Source organism: Lepus europaeus, chromosome 21 (assembly GCF_033115175.1).
Source record: "Lepus europaeus isolate LE1 chromosome 21, mLepTim1.pri, whole genome shotgun sequence".
Taxonomy (NCBI): Eukaryota; Metazoa; Chordata; class Mammalia; order Lagomorpha; family Leporidae; genus Lepus; species Lepus europaeus.
In genome coordinates, this window is record NC_084847.1 from 56,071,360 (window position 1) to 56,091,341 (window position 19,982).

At 55.6% G+C, this 19,982-nt stretch overlaps 1 protein-coding gene across 2 annotated transcripts in view; it reads right to left on the minus strand.

The window, feature by feature from the left end:
* The window catches only part of LOC133750266 (small integral membrane protein 10-like protein 2A), a 69,353-nt gene that overhangs the window by 28,927 nt on the left and 20,444 nt on the right, over positions 1-19,982 (minus strand). The window contains exon 2 of one of the 2 annotated variants that reach the window (XM_062179774.1): positions 19,110-19,226. The exons of the other annotated variant lie outside the window; for it this stretch is intronic. Coding sequence (XP_062035758.1) covers positions 19,206-19,226 — 21 coding nt within the window. The 3' untranslated portion in view covers positions 19,110-19,205. Of the gene's footprint in view, positions 1-19,109; positions 19,227-19,982 lie in introns of those variants that run through there. 2 annotated transcript variants of the gene reach the window in all.

Consider the following 19,982-nt stretch of genomic DNA (forward strand, 5'->3'; position numbering starts at 1 on the left):
TGCACCTGTTAGACACTAACCCCTCCCTCCCCACTTCCCCCAGCCCCTAGCACCCCTCATCCTGCCTTCTTGGTGCAAAAATGCCTGGAGCCGAGCATACGGGTCCTGTCCTTTCTGCCTGCATTATTTCACCTGGCGGAACGTGCGTGCGCTTTCTAAGTTACAACACAGCCTCACGCCCTTCCCAAGAGGAAACACTGTTCCCTCGGAACAGCTGCACCCTCGGAAGACAAAGCCTGACTCTGCGCCTACAGCCATTGGGGCTGAGGAAGGCTGAGACCTCAAAGACAAAGCATCAGGCCAAACACAGAGCCAACCCAGCCGACGCACAGGGTTGAGCACAAAGAAACTGAAGGACTGCTCCTTTAAAAAAAAGAAAAAAATCATTAATTTGAGAGACAGGCAGAGCTCTCATCTGCTGGTTCACTCCCCAGATGCCCACAACGGCCCGGACTAATCCAGGCTGACACCAGGAGCTGGGAACTCAATCCAGGACTCCCATTACTAGAACATTAGCAGGAATCTGGGGTCAGGAGCAGGAGCTGGGAATCAAACTTCAAGCCCTAGGATGCGGGTGGTGGGCGTTGCAGGTCTAAACACCTGTCCCAGGGCTATTTCTTTTCTTTTTTTTTTTTTTTTTTAAGATTTATTTATTTCAAAGGCAGAGAGAGAGAGAGACAGACAGACAGACAGGTAGGTCTTCCATCAGCTAGTTCACTCCCCAGATGGCCGAAACGGCCAGAGCTAGATTAATCCGAAGTCAGAAGCTTCTTCGTTTCTGGGTCTCCCACGTGGGTGCAGGGGCCCAAGCACTTGGGCCATCTTCCACTGCCTTCCCAGGTGCATTAGCAGGGGACTGGATAAGAAGAGGAGCAGCCAGGACTTGAACCGGTGCCCATATGGGATGCTGGCTCTGCAGGTGGTGGTCTCAACCTCTGTTCCACAGCGCCAGCCCCGACTGTTTCTTAATATGAAGTCTAGGGGGTGGGGGGGATACAGCTCTGGGTCAGGTTTATGCTACTTTTCATTGATTTCTGGTTATACCAAAGAAGGGGCTGTTGCTGTGGCACAGATGGCTAAGCTACCGCCTACAACACCAGCATCCCACATGGGCGCGAGTTCAAGTCCTGGCTGCTCCACTCCCAACCAAGCTCCCTCCTAATGTGCCTGGGAAAGCAGCAGAAGACAGCCCAAGCATTTGGGCCCCTGCACCCATGTGGGAGTCCCAGATGGAGTTCTGGGCTCCTGGATTGGGCCTGGCTCAACCCTGGCTGTTATGGCCATTTAGGGAAAGAAACAGTGGCTAGAAGATCTAACTCTTTTAAATAAACAATCAAAACCAAAAACAACAACTCTGGGCTCCCGTGAGGACCGCGCCACTCGTGGACGCCCACTTTGCCTCTCCCCTATTTTCCTCTTTGCTTTTTCTTTTTTATTTATTTATTAAATTTTTTTTGACAGGCAGAGTGGACAGTGAGAGAGAGAGAGAGACAGAGAGAAAGGTCTTTCTTTTTGCCGTTGGTTCACCCTCCAATGGCCGCCGCGGCTGGCGCGCTGCGACCGGCACACCGCGCTGATCCGATGGCAGGAGCCAAGTGCTTCTCCTAGTCTCCCATGGGGTGCAGGGCCCAAGCACTTGGGCCATCCTCCACTGCCTTCCCAGGCCACGGCAGAGAGCTGGCCTGGAAGAGGGGCAACCAGGACAGAATCCGGTGCCCCAACCAGGACTAGAACCCGGTGTGCCGGCGCCGCAAGGCAGAGGATTAGCCTATTGAGCCACGGCGCCGGCTGCCCTCTTTGCTTTTTCTCGCACCCTGAGGGGCCCGGGGAGTGCCTCGCCCATGCTGCTCGGATTCCGGCTTTTCCACAGCTGCTATTTCTGCTAATCTTTTGGATTAGTCTTTCTAACTGCCCAAGAAACACCACCTTAAAAAGGAAATGTTTCTACTTGGTTGGAAACAGTCATGATCGGGTAAAAAAAATAAATAATAATACTGCAGAAATACCCCAAGGATTGACCTCATTGGTGCTGTGGGGGCCTAAAAATAACCCCTAAGCAAACACCCGAAGCTGGGCCAGGCCCTGTGTGAGAAAACCAGGATCCCGCCGGAGGTGAGGGAGCCTTTGGTAGAAGGGCTGCCCTGCTGTCGGCTGCATCGGATGCGGTGCAAAGACCAAGGTGGACACAGGGGGATTTAGGGACCAAACAGCCTCCTCCACCCCACAGACGCCTTCTGTTATATGTTGGTCAGAGCCAGAAGCAGAGCCGATGGGCAGATTGACCCCCGTGATCCCAACGGCGCAGCAGAGGTTTCTAAAGCCTTGGCCAGCAAGGCGCTATGATGCATGGTGTCAACATCAGAGAGTCGCCCCCCACTCCAGTGACGCTGGCATCCCTCATCAGAGTGCTGGCTCGAGTCTGCTGCTCCGCTCCTGATCCAGCTCCCTGCTAAGGCACCTGAGAGGGGAGCAGAGGATGCCCCGGGCACTTGGGCTCCTGCCACCCATGGGGGAGACCAGGTTGGAGCTCCAGGCTCCGGGCTTCAGCCTGGCCCAGCCCTGGCTGTTGTGACTCTTTTGGGAGTGAACTAATAGACAGATCTCCCTCTCTGTCACTCTGCCTTTCAAATAAAGAAATAAATCTTTCTTTAAAGAACAAGTTTCCCCTTGAGATAACCCTTCAGCCGAGTACTTAAGAGGCTCCTGTATCCCATCACAGTGCCTGGGGTGAGACCCAGCTCCAGCTTCCTGCTAACGCAGACCCTGGGAGGCAGCGGGCGATGGCCCAAGTACTTGGTTTCCCACTACCTACATGGGAGACCCGGATTAAACTGGTGGCTCCTGGGCATTTGGGGAGTAAATGGGTGAACGAGAGCTCTCTTTCTCTGTCTCTCACTGTCCTGCTTCTTTTAAAAGAACACAGGTGTTGGCCGGCGCCGCAGCTCACTAGGCTAATCCTCCGCCTTGCGGCGCCGGCACACCGGGTTCTAGTCCCTGTTGGGGCACCGATCCTGTCCCGGTTGCCCCTCTTCCAGGCCAGCTCTCTGCTGTGGCCCGGGATGGCCCAAGTGCTTGGGCCCTGCACCCCATGGGAGACCAGGAGAGGCACCTGGCTCCTGCCATCGGATCAGCGCGGTGCGCCGGCCGCAGCGCGCCAACCGCGGCGGCCATTGGAGGGTGAACCAACAGCAAAAGGAAGACCTTTCTCTCTGTCTCTCTCTCACTGTCCACTCTGCCTGTCAAAAAAAAAAAAAAAAAAAAAGAACACAGGTGTCCCCTGGGCTGGGTATTCAGCAGGGGATGGGGAGATTAGGCAGGCAAGGAGGCACACATCTTTGTGTGTAGGACCCGGACCTCACAGGATCGGTGGTCCCCTCCGTCTCCTTCTCTTTCCCCATCTCTCATCCTCTAAATGCTGACAGCACTTCCCAGCCACTGAGTCAACCCAGAACACACCCACACACATTTCCAAGGGTTCCTAGGGCTCAGCCCGTCTGCACACTGCACCCTGGCCTGACTCCTATCCCACACGCTTCCTCCGTTTCTCCCCTCTGTCTAAAACACAGACTTACAGCTTAATCCACTCCGATGGGGCAAAGACAAAAGTCTTAGATCTGTTTTAGCCTCTGACCTCCACTGAGATACAACCGCCTCCCTACTATCTTCCATAACGAACCCAAACTCAGCCTTCACAGTCTCCCACACCCAGCTCAACACCCCCAGCTGTTAGCCTGCAGGGAAGCCCGTGCAAACCCGTTCAGCCCTGCCGAACACCTAACCCTGCACGACCCTCGGCTGCCTTATGCTACGTAAACCTAGCCTGTAAGAGTTCCTGCTCTCTGTCTGTCCCGAGTGCACCTTGGTAGTGGGCCCCTCTCTGGTTCTCTCCCTTGAACTCAGCTGTGAGTTCGAATCTCGCCTCTTTGTCCTGCTCTTCTTTCCTAACACATGCACCACACAACTCATCCATTTGTTTTTCAATAAACTTATCTTTGAAAATGTATTTGGACAGAGAGAGAGAGAGAGAGAGGACTTCCATCTGGGCCTCCCATGCGGGTGGCAGGGACCCCATTACTTCAGCCACCACTGCAGCTCCCCATGGTGCACACGAGCAAGAAGCGGGGTTCGGGAGCGGAGGCTGGGGGCCGGTGTTGTGGGTAAAGCCGCCGCCTGCGTCCACGTCCCATCAAGCTCCCTATTTAAGTGCCTGCAAAAGCAAGATGGAGGGTGGCAAAAGTGCTTGGGCCCCTGACACCCATGGGGGAGACCCAGAGGAAGTTCCTGACTTTGGCTTGGCCCAGCATCAGCTGTTGTGGCCATCTGGGGAAGGAACCAATGAATAGAAGATTCCGTCTCTCCGTCTCTCTCTGTAACTCTTTCAAATAAATAAAAAGATAGAAGAGGAGGGAGGAGGAGGAGGAGGAGGAAGAGGAGGAAGAGCTGTTGCCAGGATTTGAACCCAGCCACTCAGAAACAGGAACTGGGTGTTGCAGGCAGCAACCTAAGCACCATGCCAAACTCTCACCCCAATCTATAAAGTATTCAATTCTGTGGCTCTTAGAACATTCAGAAAGTTTTGCCACCATCACAATTTCAGAACATTTTTACCATCCGCAAAAACATCCCCAAGGGACCCGTGTTCTGGCACAGTGGGTTACGCCACGGCCTGTGCCGCCAGCATCCCATATGAGCACCCGGTTCTAATCCCGATCCAGCTCCCTGCTAATGTCCCTGGGAAAGCGGCTGCAGATGCCCGAGCGCTTGGGCCCCAGCCACCCACGCCACTCGAGATGGAGTTCCAGGCTCCTGGCGTTGGCCCATCCCAGCCCCAGCCATTTTGTCCATTTGGGGAGTGAACCAGGAGATGGAATCTCTTCTCCCTCTGTAACTCTGCCTTTCAAATTAACAGATAAGTCTTAAAAAAACAAACAAAAATCCCCTGAAGTTATCATCCCCTGAATCCTATCCCCACTCTGGCACTGGGCAATCACTGTTCTGCTCCCTGTCTCTGCAAACTTTCTTTTTTCTTTTTTTTTTGACAGGCAGAGTGGACAGTGAGAGAGAGAGACAGAGAGAAAGGTCTTCCTTTGCCGTTGGTCCACCCCACAATGGCCACCGCAGCCTGCGCACTGCGGCCAGCAAAACGCGCTGAAGGCAGGAGCCAGGTGCTTCTCCTGGTCTCCCATGGGGTGCAGGGCCCAAGCACTTGGGCCATCCTCCACTGCACTCCCTGGCCACAGCAGAGAGCTGGCCTGGAAGAGGGGCAACCGGGACAGGATCGGTGCCCCAACAGGGACTAGAACCCGGTGTGCCGGCGCCGCAGGCGGAGGATTAGCCTAGTGAGCCGCGGCACCAGCCTCTGCAAACTTCTAAATGCAACCACACAGTCCGTGGCTTCTGTGGCCGGCTTCCTGGACCCAGCGTGGTTCCAGGGCCCCGCCTGGGACGCAGTCTTTTCTCTCTACTGCGGAACAGCTCAGTCAGCTCGGGCCGCTGTAACGGGTGATCTTCAACAGCTCCGGAGCCTGGAACGGCACTGCAGCAGCCGCGAGCAGGGTGAGCGCTCACCTCGCCTGGGCTCACAGGAACCTGGCAGAACGGCCCCTGCTCTGAAGAGGAGGATCCCTGAGAAACGAGAGCTGGGGCAGGGAGCTCAGAACAGAGCGGATCCCAAGAAGCTGGGAGAGGAGGGGTCCACGGCCCAGTCTGCGCCCCGGTGGAGGCTGGGAGCCCCACGCAGCCAGAGCAGCTGCAGGGCCCTGGGGGCAGCAGCACTGGGGGCACCCCCACCAGCACAGCCTGTGCCACTCTCATTTCCACTCCCAGGGTTCCCAGTGCTTTGTTGTTCAGTCCAGTAGAAATCCGCCCACTGCCTGGCAAATCCAGTTAGCAGGGGGCCAGCGCCATGGCTCACTTGGTTAATCTTCCACCTGCGGCACTGGCATCCCACATGGGTGCTGGGTTCTAGTCCTGGCTGCTCCTCTTCCAGGCCAGCTCTCTGCTATGGCCTGGGAAGGCAGTGGAGGATGGCCCAAGTGCTTGGGCCCTGCACCTGCATGGGAGACCAGGAGGAAGCACCTGGCTCCTGGCTTCGGAATGGCGTAGCTCCGTAGTGGCCATTTGGGGAATGAACCAACGGAAGGAAGACCTTTCTCTTTGTCTCTCTGTCTATAACTACCTCTCGAATAAAAAAAAAAAAAAATCCAGTTAGCAGACATGGCCGCCATTTGTCACCATAAGCAGCGGGTTTTTTGCTTACATCATGAATGGCTTCAAGAGGCAAAGTTAAAATCTGACTCAAGGGGCCAGCACTGTGGCTTAGCTGGTAAAGCCGCCACCTGCAGCAATGGCATCCAGTATGGGTGCTGGTTCGAGCCTCGGCTGCTCCACTTCCAACCCAGCAGTCTGCTAGTGCTCCTGGGAAAGCAGCAGCAAATGCTTGGGCCCCTGCGCCCACATCGGAGACCAGGATGAAGCTCCTGGCTTCCATCTGACCCAGCCCTGGCTGTTGTGGCCATTGGGGAGTGAACCAGCAGATGGAAGACGTCTTCTTCCCCCCTCCTTCTCTCTCTCTCTCTCTCTGGCTCTTTCAAATGAATAAATCTGTTAAAAAAAAAATAGAAAGAAAGGAAGGAAGGAAGGAGGGAGGGAGGGAGGGAGGGAGGGAGGAAGGAGGGAGGGAAGGAGGGAGGGAGGGAGGGAGGGAGGGAGGAAGGAAGGAAAGAAATCTGACTTGAACCTTGAACTTCTTAGGTCATTGCCATATTTCATTTGTTTCTAACAACTAGGTGGTGATCAGGGCCAGTGCTGTGGCGCAGTGGTTACAGCCCTGGCCTGAAGCGCCATCATACCATATGGACACCAACTCGAGACCCAGCTGTCCCACTTCTGATCCAGCTCTCTGCCTGGGATAGCAGTAGAAGGTGGCCCAAGTGCTTGGGCCCCTGTACCCACGTGGGAGACCCGGAAGAAGCTCCTGGCTCTTGGCTTCAGATCAGCACAGCTCCGGCCGTTGCGGCCAACTGGGGAGTGAACCATCGGATGGAAGACCTCTCTCTCTCTCTCTCTCTCTGTGTAACTCTGACCTTCAAATAAAAATAAATCTTAAAAACAAAAACAAACAAACAAAAAAAAAAACCAACTAGGTGGTGATGATGAGGTTTTTTTCTTCGGCAAAGAACTGAAGTGGGGAGAAGCCAGCGGTTGATACCAAGCGCTGGAAAGGGGGGTGGGAGAAGGTTCTAGTTCCTCTGTGACCTGCAGAGCAGAGGTAGAGACCAGCTGGATGATTTTGGACTGCGGCAATCCTGACAGGAGGAGGAGAAGGGGTTCAGGAGGCCGGAGGTTTGTGCCTGGGGTGGGCAAGTGATGTCGCCCTTGGCAGCCTGGATCTTTTTTTTTTATTATTACAGGCAGAGTGGATAGTGAGAGAGAGACAAAGAGAAAGGTCTCCCTTTTTGCAGTTGGTTCACCCTCCAATGGCCGCTGCGGCCGGCGCATCTCGCTGATCCGAAGCCAGGAGCCAGGTGCTTCTCCTGGTCTCCCATGCGGGGGCAGGGCCCAAGCACCTGGGCCATCCTCCACTGCCTTCCCGGGCCACAGCAGAGAGCTGGTCTGGAAGAGGGGCAACTGGGATAGAATCCGGTGCCCCAACCAGGACTAGAACCCGGTGTGCCGGCGCTGCAAGGCGGAGGATTAGCCTGTTAAGCCACGGCGCTGGCCCAGCCTGGATCTTGAACATTTACCTCGCAAGCTGCAGCTCCTGGCATAGGCCAGGCCAGCACACTGCAGCCCCTGCCTAACCTCGGGGGCCCCCAAGTCAGCTGGGACTGATGGGGGGGCTCCTGGCAGAAGCCTCTGCCCAAGCCGCTGGGGTGCAGTCGGCAACTACTTGAGAGCTTCAACCTTTTTTTTTTTTTTTTTTTTGACAGGTAGAGTTAGACAGTGAGAGACAGAGACAGAGACAGAGAGAGAGAGAGAGAGGGAGAGAGAGAGAGAGAGAGAAAGGTCTTCCTTCTGTTGGTTCACCCCTCAAATGGCCACTATGGCCGGAGCTATGCCGATCCGAAGCCAGGAGCCAGGTGCTTCCTCCTGGTCTCCCATGCAGGTGCAGGGCCCAAGCACCTGGGTCATACTCCACTGCCTTCCCGGCCACAGCAGAGAGCTGGACTGGAAGAGGAGCAGCCAGGACTAGAACCTGGGGCCCATATGGGATGCGAGTGCCACAGACAGAGGATTAAACAAGTGAGCCACAGGGCCAGCCCCGAGAGCTCCAACCTCTGGTGGCAGTCCCACGCTAATGACCTGGGGTCACCCACTAACCTGTGGATACTTGAGAGCAACTTCATTTTGCTCATCTATTTTTTAAGATTTATTTATTTATTTGAAAGGCAGAGTTACAGAGCAAGGGAGAGACATAGAGAAAGGTCTTCCTTCTGTTGGTTTATTCCCCAGATGGCTTGGGCTGGTCAGGAGCCTGGAACTCCATCCAGGTCTTCCACGTGGGTGGCAAGGGTCCGAGTACTTGGGCCACATTCCACGGCTTTCTCAGATGCATTAGCAGAGAGCTGATCAGACGTGGAGCAGCCGGGACTCAAACCGGAGCTCCTATGGGATGTGGGCACTGCAGGTGGCGGCTTAACCCACTGTGCCTCAACGCCAGCCCCAACTCACCTGTTTCAGAGCCCAGCATGTCATCAAAAACAAAATAGAGACACGCCCTGGAAAACCAGAAGTGAGACTGCCGCAGGTTTGGAGCCCTGGCCTGCCTGCCGGCCAGCCGGGCTCCCACATGACTGTCATTCCCAGGGGGAGGTCACGGCCTGCTCTCACCCCTAGGAGGAAAAGAAAGTGCTTTCCCGGTGAGACGCCCTCCCTGCTCTCCCGAGCCCCAGCTGAGCCCGGGAGGGGACGGAAAGCATCATTCCTAATCCCGGTCCACTCTATTTACGACACGGACTCGTCCAGGGGCAGTGGGGGTGCTGGGGTTCGTCTGTGACTCGGGATGGAGCAGAAACCCCCTTCCCAGCCCTTCCCCAGGGGTTCCTTGCGGGCCTGGCAGGAGAAACGTCCATTTCCTGTCCGTGTCTGGAAGACTCCTTATGTCACAGGGGGAGCTGGCTCCAAGTCCTATTTTTGGCATGAGAGGTGAGGCTGGTGGCCAGGAGGGGAGGCCCCCAGTGGCTCTGGAGGGCGGGGTGGGGGTGGGGGAGGGACGGCACAGGATGTTCTCATGAGTCATCCTAGGCTCGGGGAACTGTCCTGTGTGCAGTGCCAAGGTCAAGTTCGAAAGCTGAGGACGTATTTAAAATCGCACACCCCAGGGAGAGGGTGAAGGCTACTGCACACAGGCAGGGCTGGGACCCCCAAAGCTGGGCATCTTCAGCCATGCAAAGTGGGATGGAGGCGAGGCAGAGAGAGAGGCTGCCCGCAGCCCAAGCTGCCAGGGAAACGAGACAGAGCTCCCAGCTCCTACAGGGGATGAGGAGCGAGAGGGAAGAATGGTTCAGAGGAAGCCACGCGCAGGGGTAGGCGTCTGGCCGAGCAGCGGAGACACCCAAGCGTCATGTCAGACGTCAGACAGCCTGCCTTCCACTTCCACCTCCGGCTCCTGACCCCAGCTTCCTGCCAGGGCAGGACCCCCGGGCGGCGGCAGCGATGGCTCAAGGGACTGGATCCCCACCACCCACGGAAAGACTTGGATCGCGTTCCCCGGCCCAACCCAGCTGCCGCAGGCATTCAGGGAGGGAACCAGAGGATGGGCTCTGCAAAGAAGGGTGGTGGGGAGGAAGAGGGCCATCCGCAAGGTGACAACCGAGGGCACGCCGTCAACAGTCACAGGTGCACCCACGGCGGGGGGCTTTGAGAAGCGGGGCCTTGGGCGCTCAGAGAGGTCTGGGAGTTTGCCATGAAGGGGATGGGGACTCCAGCTGTGCACGCTGCCCACAGCTGTCTGGGCCAAAAGGGAGAAAGAACAGCCTTCTGCCTGCACCTGCGTGAGACTGCCCAGAGAACAGAGGAATGAGGGTGAAGATTTGCCCGACGAGCTCTACGCCTTGGTTCCCCATGCACCTGTCACCACTTTCAAAAATCTATGGGTGATGTGCATGAGAACTAAATGATTAAAGCTATAAACTCAAAAATAAAGTTTTTTAAAGTTCTTTTGAAAATCATGTGCAGGGGTAGGCGTTGTGGTATATGTAGCAGGTAAAGCTGACGCCTGCACCACCAGCATCCTCTATAGGCGCTGGTTCAAGTTCCGGCTGCTCCACTTCCAGTCCAGCTCTTTGGTAATGTGCCTGGGAAAGCAGCAGAGGATGGTCCAAGTCCTTGGGCCCCTGCACCCACGTGGGAGACCCGGAAGAATCTCCTGGCTTCGGATCGGCGCAGCTCCGGCCGTTGCGGCCAATTGGGGAGTGAACCCGTGGATGGATGATCACTCTGTGTCTCTCCACCTCTAATTCTGGTTTTCAAATAAATAAATAAATCTTTTTAAAACAAATAAAGCAATGTGGCTAGTAAGTGAGGAACTGAATTTTAAATTTTATTTATTTAAAATTTAGGCTGCTATATGTTATTTTATGATTTATTTACTTGTTTGAAATTCAGAGTTACAGAGGGAGAGAGAGACAGAGATCTTGCATCTGCATTTGCTGATTCACTCCCCAAACAGCCTCCGTGGCCAGGGGTAAAAGGGGCCCAAGTGCTTGGGCCATCTCGGCTGTTTTCTCAGGTGCATTAGCAGGGAGCTGGATTAGAAGTGGAGCAGTGGGGACTCGAACCGGCCCTCACAAGGGACCCAGGTCAGCATCTCAGGTCGGTGACTTAACCCATGATGCCAGCCCCCTGCAGTTCTTAGTATTTTGAGATTTCTGCATTTTAAGTACATTTCACTACAAGCCCCAAAGGAAATTAAATATTGTGACTCCTGTGGGGAGCCATCAACTTTGCTCTGCGTTGTAAATTTCTCTTGTGGGGTCTCGGGCAAAGACCAGGCACCTGTGAGCACTCGCAGGGAGGGGCCTAGCCCCACCTGAAGGGGCCGGTGGAGGCACACGTGAGGCCTCTGACAAGCCCCCTCTGAACCTAACTCCGTTACTACTATGCCACGTGAAAATGTGTTTTCTTACTCAAAGTCACAAACACAAACAAAAAAGGTGGAGGTGGGCGCTTGGCCTGGCGGGCGCCTGCATTCAATGCCCGGCTCTCGCTCTGGACTCCAGCTCCCCGGTGGCAATGACGAGGGCTCAAGTCCTTGGGTCCCTGCTCTCCACTGGGGAGAGCTGGATTGAACTCCTGGCCTCAGTTTGGCCAACCCTGGCCCTCGCAGGCACTTGTGGAAGGAACCAGCAGATGGGGGCTCACCCACTCTCTCTGCCTCCAAGATACATACACAAAAATTTTTTTAAAAAAAGCTACATTTTCTAACACGTGCACCTTGTAGCTTTAAAGCACTCTCTATAGGTCTTGGGGTTAGGATGTTGTTGTGAGGTTTGACACATGACAAACCACGCTGGTAACTTTTGCTTAAGGATTTGCATAAACAAAAAAAACCAGGGACCACAGGACCTCTGCACAGCAGCGCGCTGAGTGAGCCCACGGCTCCCCCTGGTGGCCACAGTGAGCCTTGCAGCGCACACATGTGGGTCTTGGCTTTCAAGCCTCACCCATTCTCGCTGAATTAAGTAGCTTCATAGACTATGCTGAGATCCACACACTGTCCTGCAGCCGTGAGCTGTCCCCTGGGACCTGTTTCATTTGCTCACCTTCAGAGGGTGGAGGGTTTTCCATTGAAACTTTGCCCCCATTAACAAAAGGCTCCGTGAGGGGTGGGTGTAGGTGTCCCGGCACCTGCTGCAGTCCGGTCCTCTCCACTTCTGACCCAGCACCCTGGGAAGCGGCAGATGATGGCTCAAGGTTTTGGGCCCCTGCCACACACGTGGGAGACCCGGATGGAGCTCCCAGCTCCTGGCTTCAACCTTACCCAGCCCCCTAGCACGTGGAAACATACTCTGTCACTGTGCCTTTCTAACGAAATAAGTAACTTTTTAAAATAAAAAAAACTAAAGGCCACTTCATAAAGCGACTCGTGGATGTCCCCACAGTTTGTTAACTTTGGTCTGCCAACTTAATTTATGTGCGTGGCCCCAACGCTCTGCAGAAGATCGTGCCCGGCACCGACAGGGTTTAGAAGGAAAATCAGGGGTGGGCGTTCGGCCAGGAGGCTGAGACGCTGCCGTCATCTCCTGGCGGGCCTGGGTTTAACACCCAGCTCTGCTCCTGCTCCCCTTCCACGCACTCCCTGGGAGAAGCAGTGATGGCTGGGTTCCTGGCACCCACAGCGGGGGGCCTGGGCTGGGTTCCTGGTCACCTGCAGGCATTTGGGGATTGAACCAATGCACAGGAGTTCTCTATAGGTCTAATAAACAAACACACAAACAGAAAATTCCTGTTCCTTCAGTCTTACAAACGGCTGTGTCAGTGAATTTAAAGTGTAATGAATTTTTCCCACGGACGGGGACCTGGAGGCTCACCTGGGCAGGTGCTGTGGTCTGAAGGATTCTCACCTTCTTGGGCCTTTTTCTCCCAACACATCACAACCATCTCTATGACGAATGAGCGGCAAAGGCCCAGTGCACGGCCGTCCGGGTCAGTTCTGACCCTTTATGCATGGTCCAAGTGCAAAGGCTGGTGGGAAAAGTGGCTCTGGGCACCGCACACCTCCCGTGTTTAAACCCCAACAGCTGATTTTCTCTCCCAGGGACCCCTCCCACGGGCAGGACGACACACAGGACAGGTGAGCAGGAGCTGAGGCTGGGATGGCCAACCCCTGCAATCACACAGGTGTTGAAACCCCCAGCTCACAAACTTAATGGGATGAGGAGGCTGGACACGTAATCCAATTAGATGTGGAGGCTTTGGGAATCGACTAAGATTAGATTAGGTTATTAGTGCTGCGGCTCTAGGAGACGCGATCCGCCTCTGTGCCAGCTCAGGATCCCACCGGTAGGAAGGCTGGTGATGTAGAACCCTTGGCTACAAATAAACCTCTCTTCTTTACAAAGTTAGTCTGCCTCAGGTATTTAGTCACAGTAGCGAAGACTGGATTGATACAGCATTCAGCCAAAGAGACGTGGCTGGTTAAGATATTCTTCTTACGGAATCCGTCATACAGGAAAACGGAGAAGCTGGTGAAACATTAAGTTAGGGGCCAGTGCTATGGCAGGGCAGGCTTTACCCGCTACGCCACAGTGCCGGCCCCTGCTCCACTTCTGATGTAGCTCCCTGCTAATGTGCCTGGGAAAGCAACAGCAGATGGCCCAAGTGCTTGGGCCTCTGCCACCACACGGGGGACCCAGATGGAGTTCCAGGCTCCTGGGTTTGGCCTGAACCAACCTTGCCATTGGGAAGAGCTCTTTCTGTCTGTCCGTCCCTCTGTCACTCTGCCTTTCAAATAAATGTTTCTTATTTTTTTTTCAAAGATTTATTTAAAGAGTTAGAGAGAGACAGAGAGAGAGGTCTTCCATAAAACGGTTCATTCTCCAATTGGCTGCAATGGCCGGAGCTGCGCCAATCCGAAGCCAGGAGCCAGGAGTTTCCTCCGGGTCTCCCACACGGGTGCAGGGGCCCAAAGACTTGGGCCACCTTCTACTGCTTTCCCAGGTCATGGTAGAGAGCTGGTTCGGAAGTGGAGCAGCCGGGTCTCGAACCAGCACCCATATGGATGCTGGCACTTCAGGCCAGGACGTTAACCCGCTGCACCACAGTGCCAGCCCCATAAATATTTTTTAAAAGTTATTTCCAATTAAACATTTTCAATTTCATGCATTTGCTGAACATTGCTTTTACACGGCAGGAGAGAATAAGCGGGCATTAACAGCGAGCCCTACCTGCCACTCACCTGGATGTAGCACCTGCCTCACTCTGCACTCTGGAAGGCACAACAGGACACAAGGCGAGATTACACCTGCTTCCCTTCCTTCTGTGTTCCTGATTTCTCCCTGAATCCAGACGTGCCTGGCCTGGTCTCGCCACACACAGAACAAAGTCCCCGCATGTGAAACAAGCCAGCTCTTCTCTGCTCAGGCTCACCCTCACGCCGGTGGAGACACAACAAGAGACAGAACGTCCTAGGCATACCTGCGTCCTAGGCAGGACGTCCCCAGGGGTCCTGCAAAGTCCCCCGGCTTCTCATCGGCGTCTGTGAACAAGGCACACAGACACAAACCTCGCCCGAGTCCTCGGCCATCGGCAGCAGGCGGGGGCTCGTACACCTTAGTAGGACACCAGACAAGTATTCAGATTAAGAGAACAGCATCCATTTCCTCCTCATCAAATGACGCGTTTGATAGCAGAAGAACTCTTAGTAGGCAAGACAGGGCAAGGGAAGAGAGGTTAAGTCCACCGCCTTTAAAAAACAAAGAAATGAGGCCGGCGCTGCGGCTCACTAGGCTAATCCTCCGCCTTGCGGCGCCGGCACACTGGGTTCTAGTCCCGGTCAGGGCACCAATCCTGTCCCGGTTGCCCCTCTTCCAGGCCGGCTCTCTGCTGTGGCCAGGGAGTGCAGTGGAGGATGGCCCAAGTGCTTGGGCCCTGCACCCCATGGGAGACCAGGAGAAGCACCTGGCTCCTGCCATCGGATCAGCTCGGTGCGCCGGCCGCAGCGCGCCTACCGCGGCGGCCATTGGAGGGTGAACCAACGGCAAAAAGGAAGACCTTTTTCTCTGTCTCTCTCTCACTGTCCACTCTGCCTGTCAAAAAAAAAAAAAAAAAAAAAAAAAAAAGAAATGAAAGAACAGGATGAGAGCATTGGACATGGCTGTTAAGGGTGCCACTTGGGAAACCGTATCTCACACTGGAATGTCTGTGTTCAAGTTCCAGCTCGGGTCCTGATTCCTGCTAACGCACACCCTGGAAGGCAGCAGGTGACGGCTCAAGTGCTAGGGTCCCTGCTACCCTTCTAGACTGTGAGTACCCAGCACCTGGCTTTGGCCAGGCCCAGTGCTGGCTGCTGTAGGCATTTGGGGAGTATATCAGCATGTAGGATTTTTCAAAGAAATTAAAAAAAAAAAAATCAAGAGATCAAGAGCCTAGTGTTTTGGTGTGGTGACCTAAGAAGCTGCTTACAACATCAGCATCCCATTATCTGAGCACCGGTTCGAGTCCCGGCTGCTGCACTTTCAAAACAGCTTCCTCCTAACGTGCCTGGCAAAGCAGTGCTGGGCCCCTGCCCCCATGTCAGACAGCCACATGGAGTTCTCGGCTCCTGGTTTAAGTCACTTGTGGTTGTTTGGGGAGTGAACTGGCAGAGGGAAGATCTGTTTCTCCCGCTATCATTCTGCCTTTCAAATACATACATATCTCTCAAAAAAAAAAAAAAAATTGGGGCCAGCACTGTGGCATAGTGGGTAAAGCCACCGCCTGCGGTGCCAGCATCCCACATGGGCGCTGATTTGAGACCTGGCTGCTCCACTTCCAGTCCAGCTCTCTGCTATGGCCTGGGTGCTTGGGCCACTGCACCCATGTGAGAGACTCAGAGGAAGCTCCTGGCTTCAGATCAGCCCAGCTCGGGCCTTGCAGCCATTTGGGGAGTGAACCAGCAATTGGAAGCTCTCTTTCTGCCTCTGGCTCTCAATCTTATTTTAAAGATTTATTTATTTATTTGAAAGGCAGAGTTATACAGCGAGAGAAGGAGAGGCAGAGGCAGACAGAGGTCCTCCATCCGCTGGTTCACTCCCCAACTGGCCACAACAGCTGGAGCTGCACTGATCCGAAGCCAGGAGCTCCTTCCGGGTCTCCCACATGGGTGCAGGGGCCCAAGGGCCTGGGCCATCTTCCACTGCTTTCCCAGGCCATAGCAGAGAGCTGGATCGGAAGTGGAGCAGCCGGGACTTGAACTGGCGCCCATATGGAACGTTGGCACGGCAGGCAGTGGCTTTACCCACTGTGCCAAAGTGCCAGCCCCTCAAATAACCTTTAAAAGAACAAACTGTTTAAGTTCTCAACATTAACTGAGAAAGGAAAAAAATACATATAAACTGAAGAACAGTAGTTTTTTTTTTTTTTTTTTTTTTTTATTTGAAAAGCAGAGTTACAGAGAGAGGAGAGACAGAAGGAGACAGACAGATCCACAGGTTCACTCCCCAAATGGCCAGGCCTGGGTCACGCCAAAGCCAGGAGTCCCGAGGTTCTTCCAGGTCTCCCAGGTGGGTGCAGGGGCCCAAGCACCTGGGCCATCTTCTGCTGCTTTCCCAGGCCCATTAGCAGGGAGCCGGATGAGAAGTGAAGCAGCAGGATCTCGAACCGGTGCCCATATGGGATGCCGGCGTCGCAGGCGGAGGCTGAACCTGGAACACCGGAACACCGGCCCAGGGAACAGCAGTTTTTAAAAAGTGAGCTTTCTTGGTTCTCACAGCTGCAATGATACAACCTGAGGTACTTCCAGCGGACCATCCCTTTACAGCTCCACCATGGAAGCCTCCTTCATCACACATAAACATCTAGGCTGCCTTCTTTTACAGTTAGGACCTTTACGTGGGATCTAAGGGCACGTCAGAAAGTTCATCCAAAGTGAAATTAAAAGATACTTTTGGTGCAAAACGATTTTGAGGATCAGCTGTTTTGCACAGCAGTAAGACACAGCCCGGGACATCTGTGTTCCACACTGGAGGTGCCTGAATCCGAGTCCTGGTCCCGCTCCTGTTCCAGCTTCCTGCACGCCCCGGGAGGCGGCAGATGATGGCTCAAATACTTGGGTCCCTGCTACTCCTGCGACAGACCCAGACCGAGTTCTGGGCTCCTGGCTTTGGCCTGTCCCAGCCCCTGTCGTTTCAGGCATTTGGAGAGGGAGGGGCCCTTGGTAGAGCTCTCTGCCTTTCATATAAATACAGGGGCCGGTGTTGTGACAGTGGGTAAAGCCACCGTCTGCAATGCCAGCACCATACTGGCACTGGTTTGAGTCCCGGCTGCTCCACTTCTGATCCAGCTCCCTGTTAATGGCCTGGGAAAGCAGTGGAAGATGGCCCAGGTGTCTGGGACCCTGCACCAACATGGGAGACCAAGAAGAAGCTCCTGGCTTCCAATTGGCTCAGCCCTGGCTGTTGTGGCCATCTGGGGAGTGAACCAGTAAGGAAGACCCTTCTCTTCCTCTATTTGCAACTCTGTCTTCCAAATAAGTAAATAAAGGGGCCAGCGCCGTGGCTCAATGGGCTAACCCTCTGCCTTGCAGCGCCGGCACACTGGGTTCTAGTCTTGGTCAGGGCACCAGATTCTGTCCCGGTTGCCCCTCTTCCAGGCCAGCTCTCTGCTGTGGCCCGGGAGTGCAGTGGAGGATGGCCCAAGTGCTTGGGCCCTGCACCCGCATGGGAGACCAGGAGAAGCACCTGGCTCCTGGCTTCGGATCAGCGAGATGCGCCGGCTGCAGCGGCCATTGGAGGGTGAACCAACGGCAAAGGAAGACCTTTCTCTTTGTCTCTCTCTCTCACTGTCTAACTCTGTCAAAAAAAAAAAAAAAAAAAAGAAAACCCCACCCGTTCTGCAGTCACATACTTCCACCCATCAGTCTCTCCTGGGCCGTCTTCTCCCTCCCGCCTGGAACCCTCCACAGGAGAGAGATCTTCAGACAGGAACCCCGCACAACACCAAAGGGCCACCCTGGGGATGACGCTGCCGGCCAGCTCCCCAGAACTGCTTCTAGAAAAAGAACTTTAGTACAGCCGCAGGAGAACATGCCCAGTTTATTACATTATTGCAACTTACAACACAGAGGAAATAGAAGTGGGTGAACCATGCGAAGTCCCATCCCAATGGAGTAAACTTCCTTTTTTTATAAAGGCGGAAGGAGGGCTTGACCCACAGTTTCTGTTGTACAACAGGTAGCGCCCCCAGGTTTTGTCACAGCCCCTGGCGACACCAAGGGGAGCTCCTGTCACCGCTGAGCCCCGGCAGTGCGGGGGCACCAGCCCCAACCCCCAACACAACCCCCGGCTGGCTGGTGTTCCCTCCCGGGACCAAGGAGCGGGCATGGGCGGCTCCACCTCTGCTCTGGGGTCGTCACCTGCCCTGGCGCCCGAGGATTCTTCTGCATTAGCAGCTCGACAGCATTGTAATAATGAGGAAAACCTGAGACACTTAAAATAAGACGTATTTATTATGCTAAAGAACAGGTTTAAGTCTCATTTCCCCCAAACACTAAAAGCACAAGGCGTAGGCGCTCGGCACACACCGTAAATCGATAGACGTACTCCATAATCCCCGCCCCGCACACCGCCTCTGGCTCACTGCCCGAGTCCTTAAAAACGCACCTTCTTCTTAAACGACCTTTATTAAAGTATCCAGGGAAAAACCTGGGCGTGAAAGCGCCCCTCGGCCGCGCGCTCGCCGCAGGGCCTCGGTCCCGTCCCCGCAGGTGCGAAGAAGCGGTGTCCGGTGTCCGTGCAGGCGGGCGCAGCCGCACACCCGCACCCAGCCGGGCGCAGCTGCAGTCCGGCCGCGGCCTCCCGGCCCGAGGGTCCCCGCAGAGCTCCTCCCGCGCGGCCGGCCTCTTGTGGGTCCCCGCCGGACTCGGGCCCTCTCCCTGGGCCCCTGCCGGACTCGCGGGCGCCGCTCACACGCACCCGAGCAGGGATTCGGCAGGGGCCGCGCTGTCGGCATCCAGTCTTAACGCGAAAGAAACCATCCTGGGCCGCCGGAAAAGTAATCCCGCTATTTTTATTGCTGTGCGGGTGCCTCAGCGCCGGCGAGATGGATCCGCTGGTCCCCAGGGCGCCGGGGCCGGGCGCCCCAACACCCGCAGAGCGGTCGGGGCGCTTCCCGCACACGGCTCGGGTCCCTCGGCAGCGGCGCCCCCCAGGCCCCGCGCTCTCCTTGGGGGCGCCGTCCCCGGCTGTCTGCGGCCCTGCGCCCTCCTGCCGGCCAGTCCTGCCCTGGCGACAGCTGTGTCTCTTCCCCCAGGTTCTCGGGAGTCCGGGAGCACTTGGTGAGGCCAGAGGTCCTCTCTCCTTCCCGACGACAGCGACAGCGCCTCGCTCTGGGAATTCAGCCGGGAAGGCCGCGCCGCCGGGCACACGAGTCCGTCCGAGTCTCCTCCCTCCACCTCCGCCTCGACGCGGGCCAGGCAGGTGCCCAGGGTCCCTCTGCCGAACCTCATGCTTGGGGCTCCTGGGCGCACGAGCACGATCCCGCCTCTGTGGGTCCGGGAGACCGGTTCAGTGGATCTCAATGTGAACCTGCAGGAGACAGTGAGAGCCGAGTTGGCAAGGACGACGTCCACACTCGCCACACACACACTGGCACCTCAGGGACAGACCGTGGTGGGCAGCGGGAGGAAAGCTACCCACGCACGTCAGGACACGGGATTCAGCCAAGCCGGCGACCCGAGGCTCCACCAACACGGCTCCCGGTTGGCTCAGGACCCACTCCTCCTCCCTGTCCCCAGGAGGGCTGGGTGTGCAACCGGGCCCCTGACTCCCCGTGATGGGGGCGACTTCACCTGTGGCCCCCAGCCTGCAGGAGCCTCCCTAGGAAAGTGTGCACACTCAGCTACTCCCAGGGTCACATCTGCCAGTGATGGGCTGGACGGCTGATGCCCGCTCAGGCAGCCTGGGCCGTTAACACCCAGTGTGCCCAGGCACCTGCCCACAGCAGCTGTGGCCTCTGACATCACGATCCTTGACATGGGGAAAAACTGAAAGGCTTTGAAAAAAAAAAAAAAAAAAAAGGTTCTTGGATGTGCTAACTAGTGTACCCGTCCAGGTTACTTAAAGAAGCCAACACCTTTCACTGTCTTTGGGGTGCTTTGCTAGGACCTTGAGATGAGGACAGAGCGGTTTTGTCTCATGGGAGCACCCAGCAGTTAGTGCTCCCGACGGCCTGGGTGCTGTCTGAACCCCCAGACACTGCTGGGAAATCCTGGCTCCCTGATGAACCGACGGGTTGAACCACCTTCAACAAATGCCACGCCCATCGGGAAAACACCAGCAGCA